Below are 20939 nucleotides of genomic sequence, written 5' to 3' on the forward strand. Positions count from 1 at the left end.
ATAACTGGTTAAAAAAAGTACTGCGATTCAATTTTCAGAAAATCGATATCAACCGTGATACCTATGAATCGATTTTTAACTGCCTTACGATTAATCGTTACATCCCTAGTCATAGTTAATAAAATCTTTGAAAAATCATTGACTCGTTCATAAATTCTATAATTTATCTTTAAACAACTGAGCTGCAAGTCACTGTTTTCCAGTTCAGTTATTACTTGACTTATTGGTTGAACCAATCACTAAATGGTCTCCACTCTGTGTTTTAAAATCTCTAATCCAGGAACTATGACTGTAAAACCAGTAAAGGTTTAGTAGGTGGTTAAAAGCTCTGCATACATCACAGTAGCGCTTTGATGATATTACCAGAACCATAGAAATATTTGATAAATGAAGTAACAGAAGCAGTTGGAGCTGATGAAAAGACCAAGAGGATAATAATAATAGCAGTGACTGAGAAGTTTGACTGTTTTTGATTCTCGCTCACCCTACAGGAAACAGAGGAAAAGAATGCACAGCCACCTTCACCAAAACCAGAATCAGTGTGTGGAGCAACCAAACCGCATGCTGGCCAATGGCCCCAACCACCCTGGTCCCGGTCCGGAGGAGATTCCAATGGTTGATGTGAGTGTAAACAGTAGACACTAGAGATCGATATACAGACTTTTTTCAAGATCGGCCAAAAAAAATAAATATATTTTGTGTATATATGTGTATATATGTATATAAATATTACCAGAAAGTAAGAAATACCTTATTATAGGAAGGATATAAAAAGAGAGGGCAGTGTTACACCTAACTGAGGGGGAGGGGAACAGGGAGGACAGACTCAAGGTAGAAAATTGAAAGTGTGGGGAATAGTTGATTATTTTAAAGTGAGATGTGATGTTGTAGTTGTGCATAAGTGTGAAGCTTAGATATAATGGCGGTGGCTGTGAACAGAGGGAAGGAGTGAGTGGTTATACCTAAAGCAGGTATTTAGTTTAAACAGACTACTTGCACATTGTATAGTGTTGTCGTGCTTTACTGCTACTTACCTGTCCTGTACTTTTTGTTTTACTTGGTTGTGTACAGGTATATTTAAAGTTCAATAAATTTCAAGAGTTCTATTGGTGTATTTAATTTAATTTCTAATATATACATTTATATCATAGGAATGTTTCAATTGTCTTTCATAATCAATGTGCTTTGAAAAAAAAATTATATTCGGCTTTAGATATCGGCTGATTTCTTTCTTTTTTTCTTTTAAATCAGTATCGGCCTTTGAAAATCCTATATCGGTCGACCTCTTGTAGACACACACACACACACGCACACACAGAGCAGAGGCGGGGTCAGTCAACCACACTTTCAATAACTTTACATTCACAAAGAATCAGAAGGCTTTGTTTACCTTACTCTTATCTTTTATTAGAACAGGTTAAACTTGAATTTGGTGCCAAATGGGTGCACCTGCCGAATTAGGCAATAGTCTCTTTCATTTTTTTGTGTTGTTATTCAAATTCCCAAAGAAAGAACCATTTACAACAGCAGCAACCAATCAACCAACAGGAACAGTGCGAGGAAGAGGCTTTTAACAAACTAAGATTATTGTGTTTGTGAAGAAGATACAGCAGAGAAAGGGTCGACTATAAATCCCGTATAAGGAAGTCTTAAAATCTGATCTGATCTCTAACATGTACATTGGGTGACACCAAATAAGAGTTATTAGTCCATAAATACATCTAACACCTACTAAGGTGTAAAAACAATATGCCAACAATGCAGGCGAGAGACGTTTACTGAAGACTTGTTGAATCTGGTTTAGTGGCTAAGTTACATTTCCAGGAGGCTGTTCCTATTCCTCCAGTTTCTGAAGAAAACCAATTAGAAATTGAATTTAATAATTTACCAAACATCCAGCTACTAGTTATAGTTAATTCATGATCTTAGGATTTCTACTGTCATTACCTCTTCAAAATAACTCGAAGGCATCATCATCATCAGGTCGAGACTTTAACCGAGTCTCACAGAAAATCATTTCTGTTTGTTTGTTTTCTCAATTCACTATTCAATTACAACTATGTGTTTTCTTTGTTTCCTTTTGTTTCAGTACATCTCCAAAAGTGTCCCTACCACGGAGTGTGTGATCAGCCACGGAGCCGAAGGTGCAGGCAACTATGCAGGCAGTCGAATGTCGACTCGCTCTCACCACTCTACTACTGCCTCACATGCTTCCAGGTACAACACAAACTACACACAAATACTATTCTGATTTTTTTTTTTTTTTTTCTAGCCAGGGTTGGGGTTAAATATAATTAAGTCATTGGTAATTAATTACAATTAAGATGTAATTATAATTGAAATTGTATTTGAAAAAATATATTGCTGTTGTAATCGTAATTGAATTGTAATTGAGTTCAGACATTTGACTTTGCAATTGTAATTGGGATGAACATTTTATACAAACTGTCATTTATAATGTAGTTAAACGCAAAACTGGGTAACCGTGTTAAAATGTGTTTTATATCAAAATATTAATACCAATATTTTCATTGATTAGGAAGCCTAACAAGGTCACCAAGAGATGAGAAACTAATTAGATGATAGATGATATTTTTAGTGTATTTTACAGCTGATTTAAGACATGGATCAAACGGACCTGTTAGCATTAGAGATGCTAACAGAAAGCTAGCACAAGAAGAAGGTTACGTTTTATGGGCTTATTTATCAGTAATTGTGAATGATTGTAATTGAACTTTAGTAAGTGAGAACGTAATTGATTTCAGCAATAATAGTAATTTTAATTGAGCTTGCAAAAAATGCTGGTCAATGTAATTGTAATTGTGTTGTAATTGAATATGGATAATTGAAGACGTAATTGTAATTTAAAGATGGAATTGACCCCAACCCTGATTCTAGCCCAGGTAAACAATCTTGAAACTATTGCATTTATAGATATTAAAAAAAGTAGATAAATGCTCATTTTCTAGGATTTAAGCTAATTATACGAACTATTTTTATAGTGAAGTTTCTTTAGTCTAAGCACAATAAACTCATGAATTAAAATACAGGTCAAAGAGGGCTGCAGTCCTGCATGTTTTAGATACGTACCTGCTCCAACGTGGCTGAAAAATGATTACATTTTTTTTCTCCAGAGTGTGATAAAGATACATTGATTCAGATTCAGGTGTGTAGAAGGAGGGTGAGATCTAAACCCTGCAGACCTGCTTATTTTAAAAGCCCTGTTGAAATATTTGTAAAAATACAGGAACACACACCTTCTACAACTAAACCACACGGTGGTGCTATAATAGCTCAAATAATAACTCTGTGATCACAGCAAAGGTTTTTATATATCATAAAACCTGTTGTGGGCAAAATTTTCATCACCTTTATGTACCGAGCGTGCACAATAAAACCAGGCTGCGGGTCGTGATAGTCGGTGCTTGAGAACAGACCTACTGTACCTAGTTTTATGTGCAATTTAGTGCCCGCAGAATAATTTCAGCTTCTTCATGTGTGTGATTTAGTGGGTTTCTATTAATGATTAAAAGATATATTTACCATACGCTTCTCTTATTATATAAATCTACCGCTGCAGCTGGTGATGACGGTAATGATGATGACGATGAAAAGGCAGCTGTACATTTGTTGTTTATAGATGATTGTGATTGTTAATGTACGCTGTCGATTTATCAGTAATGGAAACAAATTATTGCCAAGTTTTCTCTAATTTGAATTTTATGAAGTAAAAAAAAGGGAATACAAGATTAACCCTGCATTCACTAGTTAAACAAATATTGTCTTAAATTGTGGAACAGTTCAGACGCCTTAAAGGCTGTTTTTCTACCTTGGGGTCGGGACCCCGTTTGGGGACCCTGGAGTTTAAATGGGGGCGTTTGAGATGTGTAGTAATTGATAAAAATGAAGAAAAATAAATTACTGATTAAAAATACATTTTTGACATTTTTAAACAACTTTATTCTATACTTTCACTTTATCATATATAGATCAATGCAGTTATATATATATATATATATGGCAGTTGTCAGTAATCCTGGCTACTCTACATTCTAAAAATAAAAAAGAACCACTGTTTTAAGAGATGCTAGACTAAGTCAACAGTTATTGTGACTTTTATTTAACACCAATTAGTAATTAATACTTGTGTACTTTGTTTACTATTTATGGTAGCAATTTTTTATTTTATTTTATATTTTTTTCTGGGGGGATCTTTCACCGTGTGATTGTTACAGCAATATTAGTTCCCAATCCTTGAGTTTATTGTGCCTATTGCTTTCTTCTACTTAAATAGAGATTTAGTCTAAACACATTTAAAGTGTTTCTTGAGGGTCTGACTGGAAACAATGGTACTGTCTATTAATACGATGGCATAGGTTATCTAAGCTGTGAAACCAAGCAGCTAATAGGATCAGCCAACACAGTATTACAGATGAATTCTGGCTCCGAATGCTCTCAAGTTGCGTTAACACATTTCTGCTGGTTCACTCACAGCCAGGGCTCGTATCAGTAACGTCCCTCTGCCTCAGACCTGCTGTAACCTTTTAAACTGGCTCCTCTTGTCGTCTCCCTCACCTGCAGACACGAGGAGCAGACGTGGAGCATGGAGCGAACAGAGAGTATGAACTCAGACTGCCAGTCAGGTGGGCTCTCCAGCTCTGTGGGGACCAGTAAGTGCAGCAGCCCGGCCTGCATGGCGAGGCGAGCTGCCCACTGGGGCTGCACGGACACGTCGGGTCCAGGGATGCAGTACGGGGACTCCTACGACTCTCTCAGAGACTCGCCTCACAGTGACAGGTAGTGAAAGGCAAAGGTTGGCTTGTTCGCTCCTTGACACTGATGGAGATTGATTTAGAATTTTCAAACTGTCGCTGTTATTTATTGTGGAAGGTCTGTTGCCAAAATATTTATGTCATAATATATTATCTATTCTGTCATGTGATGGGTTTTTTTTTTTTTTTTTTTTTTTTTAGAGGAAACAACGTAAAAGCTACAGAAAAGACAAACATGCAAATAGAAATAAATAATAAACATAAATAAGCTCTATGTGTACTGTTATCACTTTAAAACATCTTTAACCATACAAGTTATAATATTAACCATAATATTTATGTATATATTAATTCTTGATCATATATATATATATATTAAAATAGAAAGTCAGCAACAGCATAGTTAATATTATTAGCTCGACTGCAACAACAATTCTTATTAAACACCATTGTTGTGCAGTTGAAGTATATAATGACAAATTATATAAATAAATAACAAACCAAATACCTTGTTTCCATTTCAGCTCAGTGCTTATAAGCTTACGTACATCCTTTTATACTGAATAGCAAAATCTGTTTTCTACCAGTTGACTCGTCATTCATGCCAAAACAGCTCTTTCAGGAGTCACACTTCCTGTGTCGCCCCAAAGTGTCAAAATAAAAGCTAATTTAAATACACTTTAAAATTAAAAAATTGAGGGATGGGATTTTTTTTTTAACACAAGGAGATTACATCATTACAATCATTTCCGCTTATAGTGTTTTAATCGCCCACTAAGTTGTCGTATGTGACCATATCCGTCTGTCATTGCCCAATCTCGTTAGATCTCAGAAGCTAAGCAGGTCTGGTCCTGGTTAATAGTTGGATGGGAGACCACTGAAAAGTCCAGGTGCCACAGTGGGGGACTGTCACTCCAGTGGTATCTGTCATTGTGTCCTTCTGCAAGGCACTTCATCCACATTGCCTAGTATGAATGTAGTGTGTGACTGAGTGTTGGTGGTGGTTGGAGGGGCCGATGGCGCACTATGGCAGCCTCGCGTCCGTCAGTCTGCCCCAGGGCAGCTGTGGCTACAATACTAGCTTACCACCTCTAAGTGTGGAGTGAAAGAATAATGCCTTCATTCTGTAAAGCGCTTTGAGTGTCTATGATAAAGCGCTGTATAAAATCCAATGCGCTATTATTATTATTATTAAAGTGCTTTACACAATCACTTCCATTCACACACCAAGGCTGACAGCGCTTGATCATCATTGCAGGTTAGACCCACACCATCAAACCTGTTCAATCTGAGCAGTGATATATTCAAATGGTGACCCTGCAATCACATACAGTTATAATAGTATTAACCCAAAATTAGGTCATCAAAAAAGTGGAGAAAGAAAAAAAAAAAATGCTTTAACTAAATGTACTGATGTATACTGAATGGAACACTAAATTATTACAGGACAGGTTTTTCTATATTTGAAGCTTTTTACACATTGATCTACAAATAAATTATCTTTCAGCTTTTTAACTTTTCTTACTTTTCATTTTATTTATTTGCATTACAAAGGTACAATGAAAAAAAGGGAAAAATATAGAACATTTACCTATACTGCATACTCACTATGCATGTAACCAAGCATATACACGGGCACAGACGTGTGTATGTGTCCACCCAGCCACAAACAAAAGTTAGAATAAGAGTAAAAATAAATAAGTACATAAAAAAATTAAAATAAGAAAGTATAAAACAAGACGGTAACAGTAACACCTCTGTATTTGCATCCACATTCCTCAATTGACTTCAGTGTGGCTGTATGGCAGGCAGCCAGATTACAAATAAATGAAGTAGCTTATTTTTTATTATCAGAACTATTTTTTTTTTTTGTTTAATCCTGGCTCATTATGGTGGCTCATTATGGTGGCAAACGTTCCTACTAAAAGTTGTTGTTTTAAAACCTGGCCTATCTTTCTCTTTGTGTTGTTAGCTTGGCTTTATTATATTTGATTGAAGGTTAAGCGGTGCAGTAGTTGCCCGTTACAGTGGTAATGTTTGCAATACTGTTGTACAAATGGATTAGACTGAATTTAAACGAGCAGGACTGTCTCATGTTGAGCATCATGTATCCACCTTCATGTGATTGAGGCTGCTGTCTCCCTGAGAGTGGTGTGAACTGTTTACTTTGGATGTTGTCAATCATGAAAAGCTTCACGCTTAGAGTCCAGATTCTTTAAAGCTGACGTTCGGAGTTTCAAAGAAACGTCTTGATGTCTCGCTTTAAACAGCTTCACCTCCTCCTACTGCCTCTGCCAATTTACCAGAAGCCACGCCTCTACTTTTCTGCATGCGCATCACGGAACATAACAAGGTTGCATCAGGTCGCACTGATATAGGTCTATGGGTTAGCTAAAAGCAAAAATCATATTTACCTGTTTGCTGTTTGCCGTGCACTGTTCCACATTCACTTTGATTGACAGACTCCGCTACAGGAAGTCAAAGCCTATTGGCTGGGCGATCACGGCGCTCGTTTCCATTTGTATAGGTGTTTATAGGACGAAGGCGGGACTGATATACATTAATGTATATGAATGATCACCGGCAGCAGATCATATTAAAAGACTAGTTAGGTATTTTTTCGCATTTCAAAAGAATGATACACAAACATAGATTTGTCAGAATCTCCAGATATCAGCTTTAATGAGGTTTCCAACCTCCGTCTTGCTGTGAATGTGGCTGAGCCCTGGCATTGGCTGCCTGTGATGCTTCCCTGCTGCTCAGTGCGCTTCTGGTTCATCAACAAAGCTGATGGAGTCAACAGACTTGCTGGAGTTCTGATTGGGTGATTCTATATTGGCCTGTACTGTATAAAATCAGTATTTGTTGAATCCCTTCCATCGCTTTATTTAACACCAGATTTACTTGATAATTTTCTTGAAAATGTAACCTGGTCTGGTTAAAAACTACATTTGTAGCTCACACTTTTTTCTTGCAGCTGACCTTGAAGTTTTCCACAGGGTTCTGGTGCAGCTTTAGTCTGGATTGGATCCCAGTTTCCATCTTAACCACTCTGTTATAAAACATTGACTGATTAAGAACAGAGATTACTGCTGGTACTTTTCACAGTCTCTCTGTCACTGCAAACGCTTTGAACTCCTTTAGAAGTGTCTGACTGACCCCCCCTTACATTTCTTGCTTAGCCATTCAGTTTGTGAAGACAGTAGAATTTCCTATATTTTAATGATGAACTTCAGTGAACTCTGTTTTTAATGATTTCTGCTCTTGCTGTGTGAATCTTCTGACTGAACATTTCCAACAGTTTCACTGAGGCACTGGAGCGACACTGAATTAAAGCTTCAAGGAAAGATAATTTTCTATCAAATAAAGACATAGTGTAGGTCTCATAGATCAGGGGTACTCAAATACAAATCTTAAAGGTTGAGGGCTTGGGGCTGGATCTGGACCGGGGGCCGCCTATTGAGTACCCCTGTCATAGATGAATGAATTAAAGATAATTTGCTCAAAAAAATAATTAAAAGGTTGAAATTGCCACTCGAAAATGATTATTTTGATCTCTGCTGTAAACACTTTCTTATTGACATTGTTATAAAAGTTTCATGCATTACATTGTGGAATGTGGAGTCCTGTAAACAGATGCATAGAAGTGTTTTTACTTCATTCTTACCTTGATTTTTTTTTTTGTGTTTTTTTGCCAGATGATTTTTGTTCTACTTTGTTCCCATTATTATTCCTCATAATATCACCTTACTTTGTGACAAATTCAATTTTGGCTAGCCATTCTCGGATCTTTTTGTGGCAAACACAAGAAATCACAGTAAGAATTAAGTAAACCGAGTTTTTACAGTAGATATCAAAACAAACTTTCAAGTAGCCATTTCAAGCTTTTACATCTTTTTTCATCGACCAAACCATCTTCAGTATGAGGCCTACGCTGTCTTTATTTGATAAAAAAAATTATTGTCTCCAGCAGCTTCAAGGGATTTTAATTTTCAGCAGTTTTAAGGCTACAAACAACCACCTGCAAATTATATTTAATGTTAAAGTGTTTTTGATTATTACATGCATACAACAAAATAAAAGATTTTTATATCGACTAAGGATTTTTTTTAATCAAACTTGTATCTGAACTTTGCTGCATGCTGGTGATGTGTTTCTGTCGGGTTTTAACGACTGGTTTTTGTGTGTTCCTCAGGTATGTGTCTGCACTGACCACTCCAGCACGTCTCTCCCCAGTAGAGTTCCACTACCCCCCGCTGCCACCCCAGGTGCCCACCTTCCATATCACCTCACCCAACACAAGCCACGCCCTCTCCCTCCCCCCTGCGGCTGCCGCCTACCACAGAGACAACGACCAGCCGCTGCTGCGATGCCCTGATGTACGTAGACCGATATAGCACAAGCTTTTTATAAGAGAACCTGTCATTAGTAAAGTATTATTGTCGCTACATAACCCAACAAATGTGTTCGTCACTAGGCCACTCCTACACACAAGGCAATTTAGGTCATGGCTGCGTGAGTAAATGTTTGTGTGATTGTCTCAGAATCAAGGAGCTGAGATTCGGCTGCAGCAGACACGACTAACACGAATGAAGATAACATTTCCAGAACAAAGCAGGGAAAAGAGTCAAATTAACCCAAGAGAGATGATTTTGAAATATTGGGCGAAGCTGAGCCCAGCACACAAGCATGTACAGTATAGGGCTGTCCTGATCCGATATTGATATCGGATATCGTTCCAATGTTGGCTAAAAAACAAGTATAGCATTATGTCAGCCAGCATCTAAAATAATCCGCGATAAGCAGTCCATTACAGACTGCTGCAGCATAAATGTGTCACTTTTTCTCATACCTACTGTTGCTAACTATTGTTCTCTGTTTGAGTAATATTTGATCAAGCCTTTTTTTACTTACATTCTTCCCTACAAAATAAGTACCGTAATGAAAGTGTGTATGATTGATGCTGATATCGTATCAGAATAATATCGGTATCAGCCAATGCTCAAGGTTGCAATATTGGTATCACATGAAACACGTGTATCGTAACACATATTTATATTAGTGTTGTTGTTTTTCTCTTCCTCTGTTCATTTTAGGTGGTATCTCCTACACAGTAGTTGAGTTTTTCAACCTCGAAATGTCTAATAATTGATTAAAAAAAAAATACACTGATTTAATTTTATATTTAGTTAAATTATTAAAAATATATAATTTTTGAATTATTTGATTTATTAATTTAGTCATTTGTTTATTTATTTTACATTTATGTATATATTTTATTTTTAATTTATTTATATTTAATTATTGTTTAATTTAATTATTATTTATTTAATTATTATTATTATTATTATTATAATTAAATATATTTTTAAGAATTATATTTTACCACACAATCTCAAACACAAGTATATTTTTACTTGCTCAAATATAAATCTAGTTAAAATAAAATGCAGTAAAACTATATCTGAGTTGTGCACTAATCCTGTATAACAAACATTAATTTAAACTAATTTTAGAGAAAACCAATGTGTCTGGGGTCGCCAGAAAGTTGTGTTATAAAAATGGGGTCACGACCCGAAAAAGGTTGGGAACCATTGGTTTAGCTGCTTTATGATGTATTTCTGGCCTACTATAAACATAAGACTCAGTTCAGTGCTCCAATGGAATATTATCTGCTTTTGTTTTTTAAGGATGGAAGTTTATACCGGCAGCCCAGGCGTCCACGCCGACCTTATCTGACTGAGAGCACTGGAAGTCTACCAACCAGCCCCTACCGCCTCCCTGACGAAGAGGCCTATGAGACCACGCAGGAGTACGCATCTTCACGGGAGCCTATCAGAAGCCGCCGCCGTCCGCGACGCAACCGCCTCAACGGACACATCTCCCAGAGATCAGCAGGCCATCGGGACTACAGCTCACAGAGCTTTAGCGAGTCAGAGGAGGAGGAGGAAGAGGAGGAGGAGGACGAGGATGCTCATGGGGAGAGCACGCCTTTCCTCAGTATGCAGAACATGAACGTTGACCCTCCACTAACTGTCCCCGGGTTCCGTTCGTCGTCAGGCGTGGACACACGGACTCACCGAGGGCTGAGTCGGCCGGGAACGCGCAGCAACGGGCAGAGCCGTTCACAGCGCTGCAAAGCTGACAACATGCCTCTTTAAGACCTGATCACCCCCCCTCCCTCCCCAACCCCCCTCCACACACACACACACACACACACACCCCTTCCTCCCACACACAACCAGTGGACTAGAGACCTGCACCTAGGAGAAATATTTTTATTTTGTATAACAGACAGATATTATAAACAAATGAAATATTTATTTTCATTTCAGAAAAAATTGTCTACTAGCTTACAGCAAAGACTTTTTTATACTGGGGGGATATTTATATGTAAAGTTTTTTCATTTACAGCATTACGAGAGATGAAAAATACGAGAATTACGTGCCAATTTTTTCACAAGTTAGATTAATAGAATAATATTGTGGTGCCTTTTGCTGTATGCTGAAGTCCGAGGTCCCATTGAGTTTTTGTAGCCTTTCGTATGACAACTCCTCATTTTTATAGAGACCAACCCGCTTCCTTCCTTTCTGCTTTGATTTCTTTTTTTCTCTGACTTGGGATCTTCCTGTTTTCCAACTGTGATCCGATATCATCATCATGCAATATTGATTCCTCCTGTGTAAAAGGTTTCTGTTTACATCAGTATGAATGTGTGAGAGACTGTAGTTCCTCAGACGAACACACATATTGGTCATTTCACATCCTTCCTCTCATCTTTTTTTCTTATTTCTGGGAAATCAAAGGTGTTAAAGAGCAGTTGAGAGAAAGTGATCCCAAATTCCTGTGTAGGGTGGTGCCATGTTGATGTGCGTGTGCGTGCATGTGTAGGGTCTTCACGCCTCATTTTGCTGACAGCTCATGAAGGGGGCGAGCTCTCGTTTGACTCCCGTCACCAATCGTCACCCTGCCAGAAGCTCCATTGCACTGTAAGCGCCTCCCTGCGTGAGCAGCCATTGGCCAGGGAGCTGCCAATCCAAACCGTACCGAACCGATCCAGATGTAATCCAGCCTGACTCTGGCCTCCCATGGACTGCCACGCCCGTCCGTTTCCTATGCCAGCAGCTTAGAGCCGCACTGTGTCTCAGGACTTCCCTCATCACATCACGGACTAAAGACTTAAAGCAGAGAGAACGAGTCGTCTCAGTCCCCAAGGCCACATCCGCATTACGTCACTCTTTTTTTTAACACACTTTTAGGTTCTTGTGTTCATCTGTGGACCCGATGAGCGAGAGAAGTGAGGAAGGAAAAAAAAAAACCCTTTAGGATCAGAGGGAAGTGAAGTTGTTTTCTTTTGAAGATGTGTGTGTGCATGCGTGCTATGTGTGCTTGTTTCATATTGATTCACAAAGACTGTTGTGATACTGGGGGGGAAAGTTGTGCAAAGACCTCATCTGGTGCTCTAAAGCAGGGCCGTATCAAAAACCACTTTATTTTCTACCTACATCCCCCTTTGGGGGGGGGGGGGGGGGGAAATGTTCTGTTTGATTTCTGTAATTATGTACATTACCACAATCCTACTGTATAATCCACAGGCCTTCTCACATGCTGTACTTGATTGGAATTGTCACATGGAGCAGCAGATTTCACACATTATTCCAGTCATGATTCAATTCACAATACTTGTATTATGTTGACCTATTTTTTTGCTTGATTGAAAGATTTTTTTTCTAGATCACCCTTTAGTTCATGTATTCCTCATATCACCCCCCCCCCCCCCCCCCCCCCCAAAAAAAAAAAAAAAAAAAAAGGCAAAGAGGACATACATATTGAGCTCCAGTTTCCTACGAGTGTAGCAAACAGCACACAGTCAGCTGATCATGGCAGAAACTTATATTTTACTTTGGATAAATGTTTAGTTTAAGACCCTTTCAAGTTCACTGTGAAAAAAGAGACAAAGGGCGTCCTTAAACAGTTGGTTTTTTTTTTACTTTTGTTTGTTAGTTTTTTTTTACCCCCTGCAAAGTCGAAATTCTTCAGAATCACTTATCAAATCATAGCAGAAGGCTGGCTCATCTGTATAGAAACGCAGAAAGTGAGGAGCTATAGTGTGCATCTACTGACACACACACAGAGGCAGACACTCAATCCCGTCCATGTTGGTTTATCTATGTTTGACTTTTTTTTTCTTTTCTTTTTTTTTTTTAAAAAAACCATCGGCTAATTCTGTGCTTTTCCTCTCTCATCCACTTTTCTCTTTCTTCTACTCCTTCACTCTCCCACCCCCTGCATGTCCTAGTGGTACTGGTAGTTGGGTGCATGGAAAAAGCAGCAAGCAAATTGTTTTTCCACTCGGTGAAAAAAAATTTTAAAAAATTGTGTGTTCATTTTAACGTTCAGCAATAAATTCCCTTCTCTTCATGTTCATCCTTCTTGGAATATGCTAGATGATTTTTTGCAAGTTTTATCTAAAACATATTACTTGTAAAAGACGAAAAACTCCAAAACCACCCATTCATATGAAAAAATAAAAACTTATTCCTACCAGTTTGAAACCATCTTGTCATTTTTGCAACAAGAACCATCCAACCATCCATCCATCCATTCATTTTCTTCCGCTTTTATCCGGGGCCGGGTCGCGGAGGCAGCAGTCTCAGCAGAGACGCCCAGACCTCCCGATCCACGCACACCTCCTCCAGCTGTTCTGGGGGAACCCCCGAGGCGACACCAGGCCAGCTCAGAGACATAGTCCCTCCAGCGTGTCCTGGGCCTTCCACGAGGCCTCTTCCCAGTAGGACATGCCTGAAACACCTCCAGAGGGAGGCGACCAGGAGGCATCCAATACAGATGCCCGAGCCACCTCAGCTGGCTCCTTTAGACGTGAAGGAGATGCGACTCTACTCCGAGCTCCTCCTGGGTGACTGAGCTTCTCACCCTATCTTGAAGGGTGCGCCCAGCCACCCTGCGACGGAAACTCATGTCGGCCGCCTGTATCCGCGATCTTGTCCTTTCGGTCATTACCCAAATCTCATGACCATAGGTGAGGGTAGGAATGTAGATCGATAGGTAAATTGAGAGCTTTGCCCCCCTACTCTTCACCACGACGGTCCGATACAGCGACCGCATCGCTGCTGACGCTGCACCGATCCGTCTATCGATCTCACGCGCCATCCGACCCTCACTCGTGGACAAGACCCCGAGATACTTGAACTCCTCCACTCGAGGCAAGGACTCTACGCCGACCCAGAGAGGGGAAGCCACCTTTTTCCGGTGGAGAACCATGGCCTCAGATTTGGAGGTGCTGATCCTCATCTCGGCCGCTTCACACTCGGCTGCAAACCGCCCCAGTGCCCGCTGAAGGTCCCGATTTGATGAAGCCAACAGAACAACATCATCTCAAGGGTTCGTTGGAGTTCGCCCAACCAGTCCACATGTGCTTTGTGGATCTGGAGAAGGCATTCGACCTTGTCCCCCATGGTGCCTTGTGGCGCCCTGTGGGGGGTGCTCTGGGAGTATGGGGTCCGGGGCCCTTTGCTAAGGGCTGTCCGTTCCCTGTATGACCGCAGCAGGACTTGGTTCACATTGCCGGCAGTAAGTCAGACCTGTTCCCAGTGCATGTTGGTCTCCTGCCAGGGCTGCAACAAGAACCAACTTTATGAATATGGATGACATTCTATGACATCCATCCTCTTATACTGGTCTTTATTGGACTCCAGAGCCATCCCAGCTAATTCACGGCTGAAGTTTGGGTGCATCCTGGACAGGATTAGAAATTAGCTGCACTTAGATGGACACCAGAGGGAAGCTACCACTGCCATACCTTTAGATAATTGTAGTTTAATTAAATAAGTTACAAATAAAACAATTTATTTGTTGTAAGAAGGGCAATGTCTATTGATTTATGATAATGTCTATACTATTTCACAGACAGGGAGATGATTTTATCAGTCTTTTGCAGGAAATCCATACTTTAGGCACACATACTATAACATTAAATTCATAACATTATTCAGGCTTTAAACATAGTACTGTATATCATGTACATTTGTGGCCCACTGATTTGTTGTAATGCATTGTTTTGAGGTGGGAAAGTTAATAGAATAGTGTTGTAGGTAGAAAGTGTTTTTGTTGACCAGAACAATGTATACTTTAATAATCACCGTAGTGAAATTATTTTCTGCATTTTCAGGCCCTAGTTTGTGTAACTTCATGGAGAAATGTCTAATCTAGATTAAATGTCCCACAAACTGATGAATTATCATTTAATTCCCAATCGTTTTATATCACACCTATTGAAATGACGCCTCAATACTATGAGTTTTATTGCATTTCATATCCTACATTTATTTGTAATCATATTATTGTATTGTCTGCATATAGCCAGAAATGTATGGAAGAGTATTAGGGCCACAGAGACAAAAAAAAATTTGTAGGCTTAAAAAAAAAAAAAAAAAAAAAAAATTTCGGAGGTAAAACAAAAATTACTAAAAATGTGAAAATCAATGTCGAGATTTTTTAGGGCCACTGAAAATAAAACAAATGTCGGAGGTAAAAAAAAAAAAAAAAATTGTTTTCATTATGCTGACTGTACAAAATGCCTGTTTGAGGAACTGGTTCTATACCATTATCATATCCATTAAAGATTTTGTAAACCAGGACACAATTGGACATCCTAAATCTTTTCCATTTTTAAACAGTCGGCTTGCAGGTACGAGTCACCATTTTGCAGATTTTTAAATTGCATCTGCAAAAATATAATTAACACGACAGACTGAATCAGACTAAAACACTGTTAGTTCCTGGAAAGGTAGTCCAAGGCACAGAACGAATATCTCCCCAGGGACTTTAACCCCTGTCTCCTGCGTTGACAGGCAAAGTTTTTGCACTTTGAAGTAACAGTCATCCCGTCTGTAATTATTCTAGTAAGTATAGTTTAACCAGTTCCTCAAACTGCCTGGCAGGCATTTTACACAAGCAGTCAGCATAATGAAAAAAAGTGGACATTGATTTTTTACTTTTTTCTTGAAGTACATGAATTTTGATTTTTTTCTTTAGTGGCCCTAAAAAACCTCGACTTTGATTTTCGACTTTTTTTGTGAAGTGCATGACGCTTTTTTTTTTTTTTTAGCTTCCAAAATTTTTTTTTGTTCTGTGGCCCTAATAATCTTCCGTAGTAAAAACGCCTATGTTGGCATATGTGAATAAAATGATGTAAAATCAAAAGGCTTTTATTTGGTGAAGTGTTCACTACAGATTGTAGTTAAAGAAAAAATCCAAATCTAAACTGACGCACACAGAGGTTTAGACAGAACACAGGTGGTAGGTTTTCCCATACTTTTTGGAGAATTTACCAAAGCTCTACAATGGATGTTTGTACAGTTCCATACAGACTCTATCATGTACAAATCAGAGTAATCTGTGTTTACTTTCTCAGTTTTCCTCTCCACTCAGATGCCTTTCTGGATGCTTTTCATGTTTAAAACGTCACTGGTTGTTTTTCTTAACAAATGTCAGTCAGGATTCCTGACCGTGCTTCCTGGCAGGATTATATGAAACAAGTTATTCACATTCTTGTACATGACAACAGCTCTTTGTCATGTACAAGGCTTGTGGTTAGGCACTTACTTTTGAATAAAGGAATAGCTTTTCAGAGAAATCCACTAGTACACAATTCATCACTAGCTTGCAATCCTTGTTTTGGATGATTTCCATCAGTTCTGTCACAATGTGGTCAGCTGTCTCCCTAAATGTCATTTTAAAGACAAGGACTTGCTTAAATACCTGATTCATGCTTTTCTTCAGGGCGTTGCTTTCAGTTTATAGAGGACGAGCCTTCTTTCCACCTGATGAGCAAGCAAAGAAACATCTGTTTTCGCAAGACGTCACAGTTAAAACCACTAAAGTTTCAATGTTGACTCAAATATTTGTCTTATCCAGTTTTTATTCGATGGTGGAGATGTTAAGAAATTCCTTTACTTCCACCAATCTTATCTTTGATTAACACCAAATAGGAAAGTTGGGTTTGTTGACTTATATTTCCCCTGATACAGTTATCCACACAGTGTGCTGTTCTGTTTGGTTTCCTCTGGTTAATTCAACCCAATAGAAAATACCTCCTCATGGTATCATGGCCTTTTGTTGCTGTTTGCATTAGTTTATTTATTCTCAGAATTTTTTCCTTTAGTTAAGGTCTTCAAACAGCCTTACCCAGATTATTGAGATTGTTTTTACAAACAGGTATGCTGTGTGTTCAAACAGTGGGTGTTTCCCTTGTGCAAACTCCTCATTGTGTGCAATAGGCTACTGAAACCAGAGCAGTTTGATCAATCCTCAAAGGTGATGAGTAAGAGAGGGGAGCTTTGAATGTCTTCTAGGTCTGAGATCAGTGTGAAATAGCTCACAGCAAACTCTTTGGCTTTGGAAGTATTAAAAAATCAGGTAAGTCAAAGAAACGACTAAACAAATGAAATGTTTCGCAGAAGGAGATTTTGTGATGGTTTGCTTGCTTTGGCTTTTATTCTCAGTTTCTCAGTAATTCTGAGCAGAATGAGAACAATAGAAATGTTAAAGTTATTAGAACAGCTGGCGTTTGAATGTTCATTGTTTTATCCATCAGAACCTACTCCACATGCTGTGGGACATGTGTGTGTGACTGTGTATTATGACAATATTAGGATTGTACTAGAATACGATGTTTTTGATTAGCTACTTATATTAGACATAAATTATGGAAGTTTAGATGAAAGAATGATGTGTAACTTATTTTGTCCAACACTAGCATTTTCCCCCTGACTTTTGTAAATACCTTTTGATTCTTCTTCTTCTTCAAAAAAAAAGACTGTTCAGCTTAGTTTTTGTGCACATGTGCACATTTAATGGTCCAAATACTCTACTAAGAAGAAACCTACTTGTTTGTGTGCAAATATCTTCTCTGTCTTTAACCTGTCCCTCATGCCAAGCTGATTTAGATCTAATCCAAGTTATCTCTTTCCTTGTGTCTTGCAGTTGAATGGCGACGTGCTTCTGTCACTGGCGTAACCTGCTCATCTGTGTGTGCACATCATGCACCAGCCTGATCCTGATGTTTTTATTGACTGGTTACATAATATTGTGTTTGAGCATGCAGAGCAAATCAATTTCACTATGGGAACCCAACAACTTATTTGTGGCCTCAGGAGTACTACAAATCCCATCCTTTGCTCCACTCCCCAAAACCTTTTGGGATATCAATTTTCAAAATGCTTACTGGAACAAGCTTCAGCGCACAATCGATGAAAATTTTAATCCCATCCTGAATATCAAAGCTCCAAGAAAGCCAAGACGTACGAGTTTTGATGATTTGTTAATAAAGCAAAGCTTTTCCAAGATTAGAAATTCAGAAAGCATGAGGAAAATCTTTGAAGAGCTACCAGAGCAGATGCAGGAGTTTGTGCGTTACATGCAAAGGAGAGACTACCCTCTCCTTCTCCAGCCTCGTGAAGCGTGTGGGGTTCATGCAAAGGATGAGAAGGAGCCACCATTGCTTCTCTTTGCCATCAAGACATCAGAAATGAACATTAAAAACCGAATTGCCATTCGGAAAACCTGGGGGAAAGTGGGATGGGCAGTTGGATTGAAGCCTAACAGCACTGAACAAGTCGGAGGCTACATTCGCCGGGTGTTCCTGCTTGGCAAAGAAAACACTGATTCCATGGATCTCAGCAGTCTATTGAGGATGGAGAATGAATATTATGGAGACATGTTGCAGTGGGACTTTCAAGATACATTTTTCAATCTGACTTTGAAGGATGTGCTTTTCTGGGATTGGTTCTCCAAGTCTTGCAAACAGATAGCTTTTGTTTTTAAGGGAGACGATGACATCTTTGTCAACACTCCAAAAATGGTAGCTTACCTCCAGGAGCAGCGAACAAAGCTACAAGCAATGAAGACTATGGACGAATTTGTGGTTGGAGATGTCATAGAATCAGCCATCCCAAGCAGGTCCAGTCAATCCAAGTACTTTATCCCCGACAACTTCTACAATGGCCTCTACCCAAGGTATGCAGGTGGAGGAGGAGTCGTCTACTCCGGCCAGTTGATTAAACGCCTTCACAACATATCCAAAAGAGTTCACTTGTTCCCAATCGACGATGTTTATGTTGGTATGTGTATTTTACGGCTCAACACCAGTCCCGTCCACCACCCTGCCTTCCTCACGTTTGACTTTAAGGAAAAGAAAAGTTTGTGCTCGTACCACACAATCCTTTTAGTTCACAAACGAAGCCCCAGCGAGGTCATCAAACTGTGGGATGACCTGAAAAAGACTCAGACCAAATGTCAGCATGTACCTCTGAGGGAAGAACAAAAAATGATAGTATCAGCCATTGCAGCCATCCAGGACTCACAAATTCTAGTTGACAACTTATTTTTGTAATATTTGCTTTGTAAACGTCACTTTAGTTATACATGGTTAATTCAAAGCAGTGACATCATTTGGCTTTGTGACAATCAATGGAAAATAAGTATTTCTATCCTTTTATTATGAAGTTTTGTCTGTTGTTTATGTACTTTTGAGGTATGTTAAAAAAAAAAGGCTTGTTTCTTGTCTAATAACACGTTAATAGGCTGTTACGTGTATTTGAAATTTTGTCTGTGGTTGCCAAGAGATATTTGAAGTAAAATTATTTTCTATTTTGCTTTTTTCGGGGATGGAATAGAAAATGTTTTAAGAAGACTTTTGTTGTAGTAGTTTCCAGAGAGGCAGGATTACAAAGCTGTGAAGAGGTTGAATCAATTTCAGTTCGTGTATAAATGTTTTAGATATCAGATTTGTGATGAATGTCATTCATGTGTTGACTGAAATAGGCTTGATATTTTTCAAATCACTCCTCTCGAAAAACGTAAAAATTTTGCTATAAAAAGTCTAATATTTGAAATTTTTTTTACTAACAATCTTTATTAACTGTATTAACAAAAAGTGCGCCTTAATATAAAACTGTGAGGAGTGACCATTATGTTCATGACGATCATGCACAAAATGCAAGAGTAAAAATCAATAGATGTCGGAATGAGATATTTCTACTTTTGGAAAATGACAATATCCTTGACAAAAAAATAAGCAATAAACAAAGATAAACATAATTTCAGTTCTTCTTTGTGTGTTTCTGAACTTTCAAAAGAAAAAGAAAAAACAGGAGTAAATTGTGACATGGATGTGATTTTGTCTTTATTGAAGAAATGTGGCTGGTAAATTATAAAATTGTATGAGCAAGACCAAAGATTGGATCAATCAAAATGGATATCATTTATACATGGATTTACATCAAATGATAAGGAATAGAACAAATTATTTCAGTGATCAGCTATGGTAGAAAGCTTTTTTCCCCAGCTTCAACAGTGATAAACACATGTTCCATGATGTATTATCTATCATCTAGATTAAGAATGATAATCCTTACATTTTCATGCTTGTTTCTTTAATGTTTGCCAAGCCTGTTAACAGAAGCTTATAAAATTGAAATTCGAGAAATGATCATCATGCGCATCCTCTTCTGCGGGGTGGGGTTACATTGCTTGTTGAACTGGTTCCACAGGATGGGATTTTTTTCCACTGGTAAAAGCCAGTAAGTCTTTCTTTGTGAAAGCTTCGTGCACAATTCAAAACACATGCTTGTTTTCATTGCACATAAACATGCACAGTAGCAGGCTTAAGTGTGTTTGAAATCATTTAGAGAAGAAGGTTTGAATTGCTTTGCTTATCAGGATCCAGGCTTTAACAACTTAAAAGAAAGTATCTGATCATCTTTGGGGATGGCATCAGTCCTTTTACTATCGAAAACCCTGAAGATTTATATTTTGAATGAATTTAGCGTAGTGAAACCCCCCCCCCCCCCCCCCCCATTAGTATTGTTAACACAAACTTTCAATAACATTCTCTTATAATACCCTGTTTGTAGTCCAACAATGCAAACATAGCCGATATTCAAAGTGCTAATCTCTAAAGTGGATGGTAAACACATGAACCTTCTGATTAATGACTAGAAAGTGTAACAAGTATCTGTAAATCATTTACTTTTCCTGGAGGATGTTTAGCAAGTTTGTCCTTTTAAATGTGAAATCTGACAACCTCCATAAGTGTACATTGTCTACTTGTATCAACAAATGTACACAGATTGATAATAGTTGAC

At 38.5% G+C, this 20939-nt stretch overlaps 2 protein-coding genes across 3 annotated transcripts in view; both read left to right on the top strand.

Annotated features, from left to right (window-relative positions):
- nrg2b (neuregulin 2b) overlaps positions 1-12920 on the top strand; it is a 71732-nt gene extending 58812 nt beyond the window's left edge. For both annotated transcript variants that reach the window (XM_028459976.1, XM_028459977.1), the window contains 5 exons: positions 492-621; positions 2090-2217; positions 4582-4797; positions 8968-9151; positions 10463-12920. In XM_028459976.1, coding sequence (XP_028315777.1) covers positions 492-621; positions 2090-2217; positions 4582-4797; positions 8968-9151; positions 10463-10933 — 1129 coding nt within the window. In that variant the 3' untranslated portion in view covers positions 10934-12920. The remainder of the gene's footprint in view (positions 1-491; positions 622-2089; positions 2218-4581; positions 4798-8967; positions 9152-10462) is intronic.
- Positions 12921-17075: 4155 nt separating this feature from the next.
- On the top strand, positions 17076-19873 carry LOC114471261 (N-acetyllactosaminide beta-1,3-N-acetylglucosaminyltransferase 2-like). Its single transcript, XM_028459946.1, has 2 exons — positions 17076-17211; positions 17779-19873. Exon 2 carries the CDS (start codon positions 17783-17785, stop codon positions 19184-19186), a length of 1404 nt encoding a protein of 467 aa, XP_028315747.1. The 5' UTR covers positions 17076-17211; positions 17779-17782; the 3' UTR covers positions 19187-19873.
- Positions 19874-20939: the final 1066 nt, after the last annotated feature.

This window comes from Gouania willdenowi, chromosome 10 (genome assembly GCF_900634775.1).
Source record: "Gouania willdenowi chromosome 10, fGouWil2.1, whole genome shotgun sequence".
In the NCBI taxonomy this organism is placed as follows: domain Eukaryota; kingdom Metazoa; phylum Chordata; class Actinopteri; order Blenniiformes; family Gobiesocidae; genus Gouania; species Gouania willdenowi.

Excerpts from the sequence above, each read along its gene's own strand:
- LOC114471261 (XM_028459946.1), top strand. The coding sequence starts at position 17,783 with ATGGCGACGTGCTTCTGTCACTGGCGTAACCTGCTCATCTGTGTGTGC.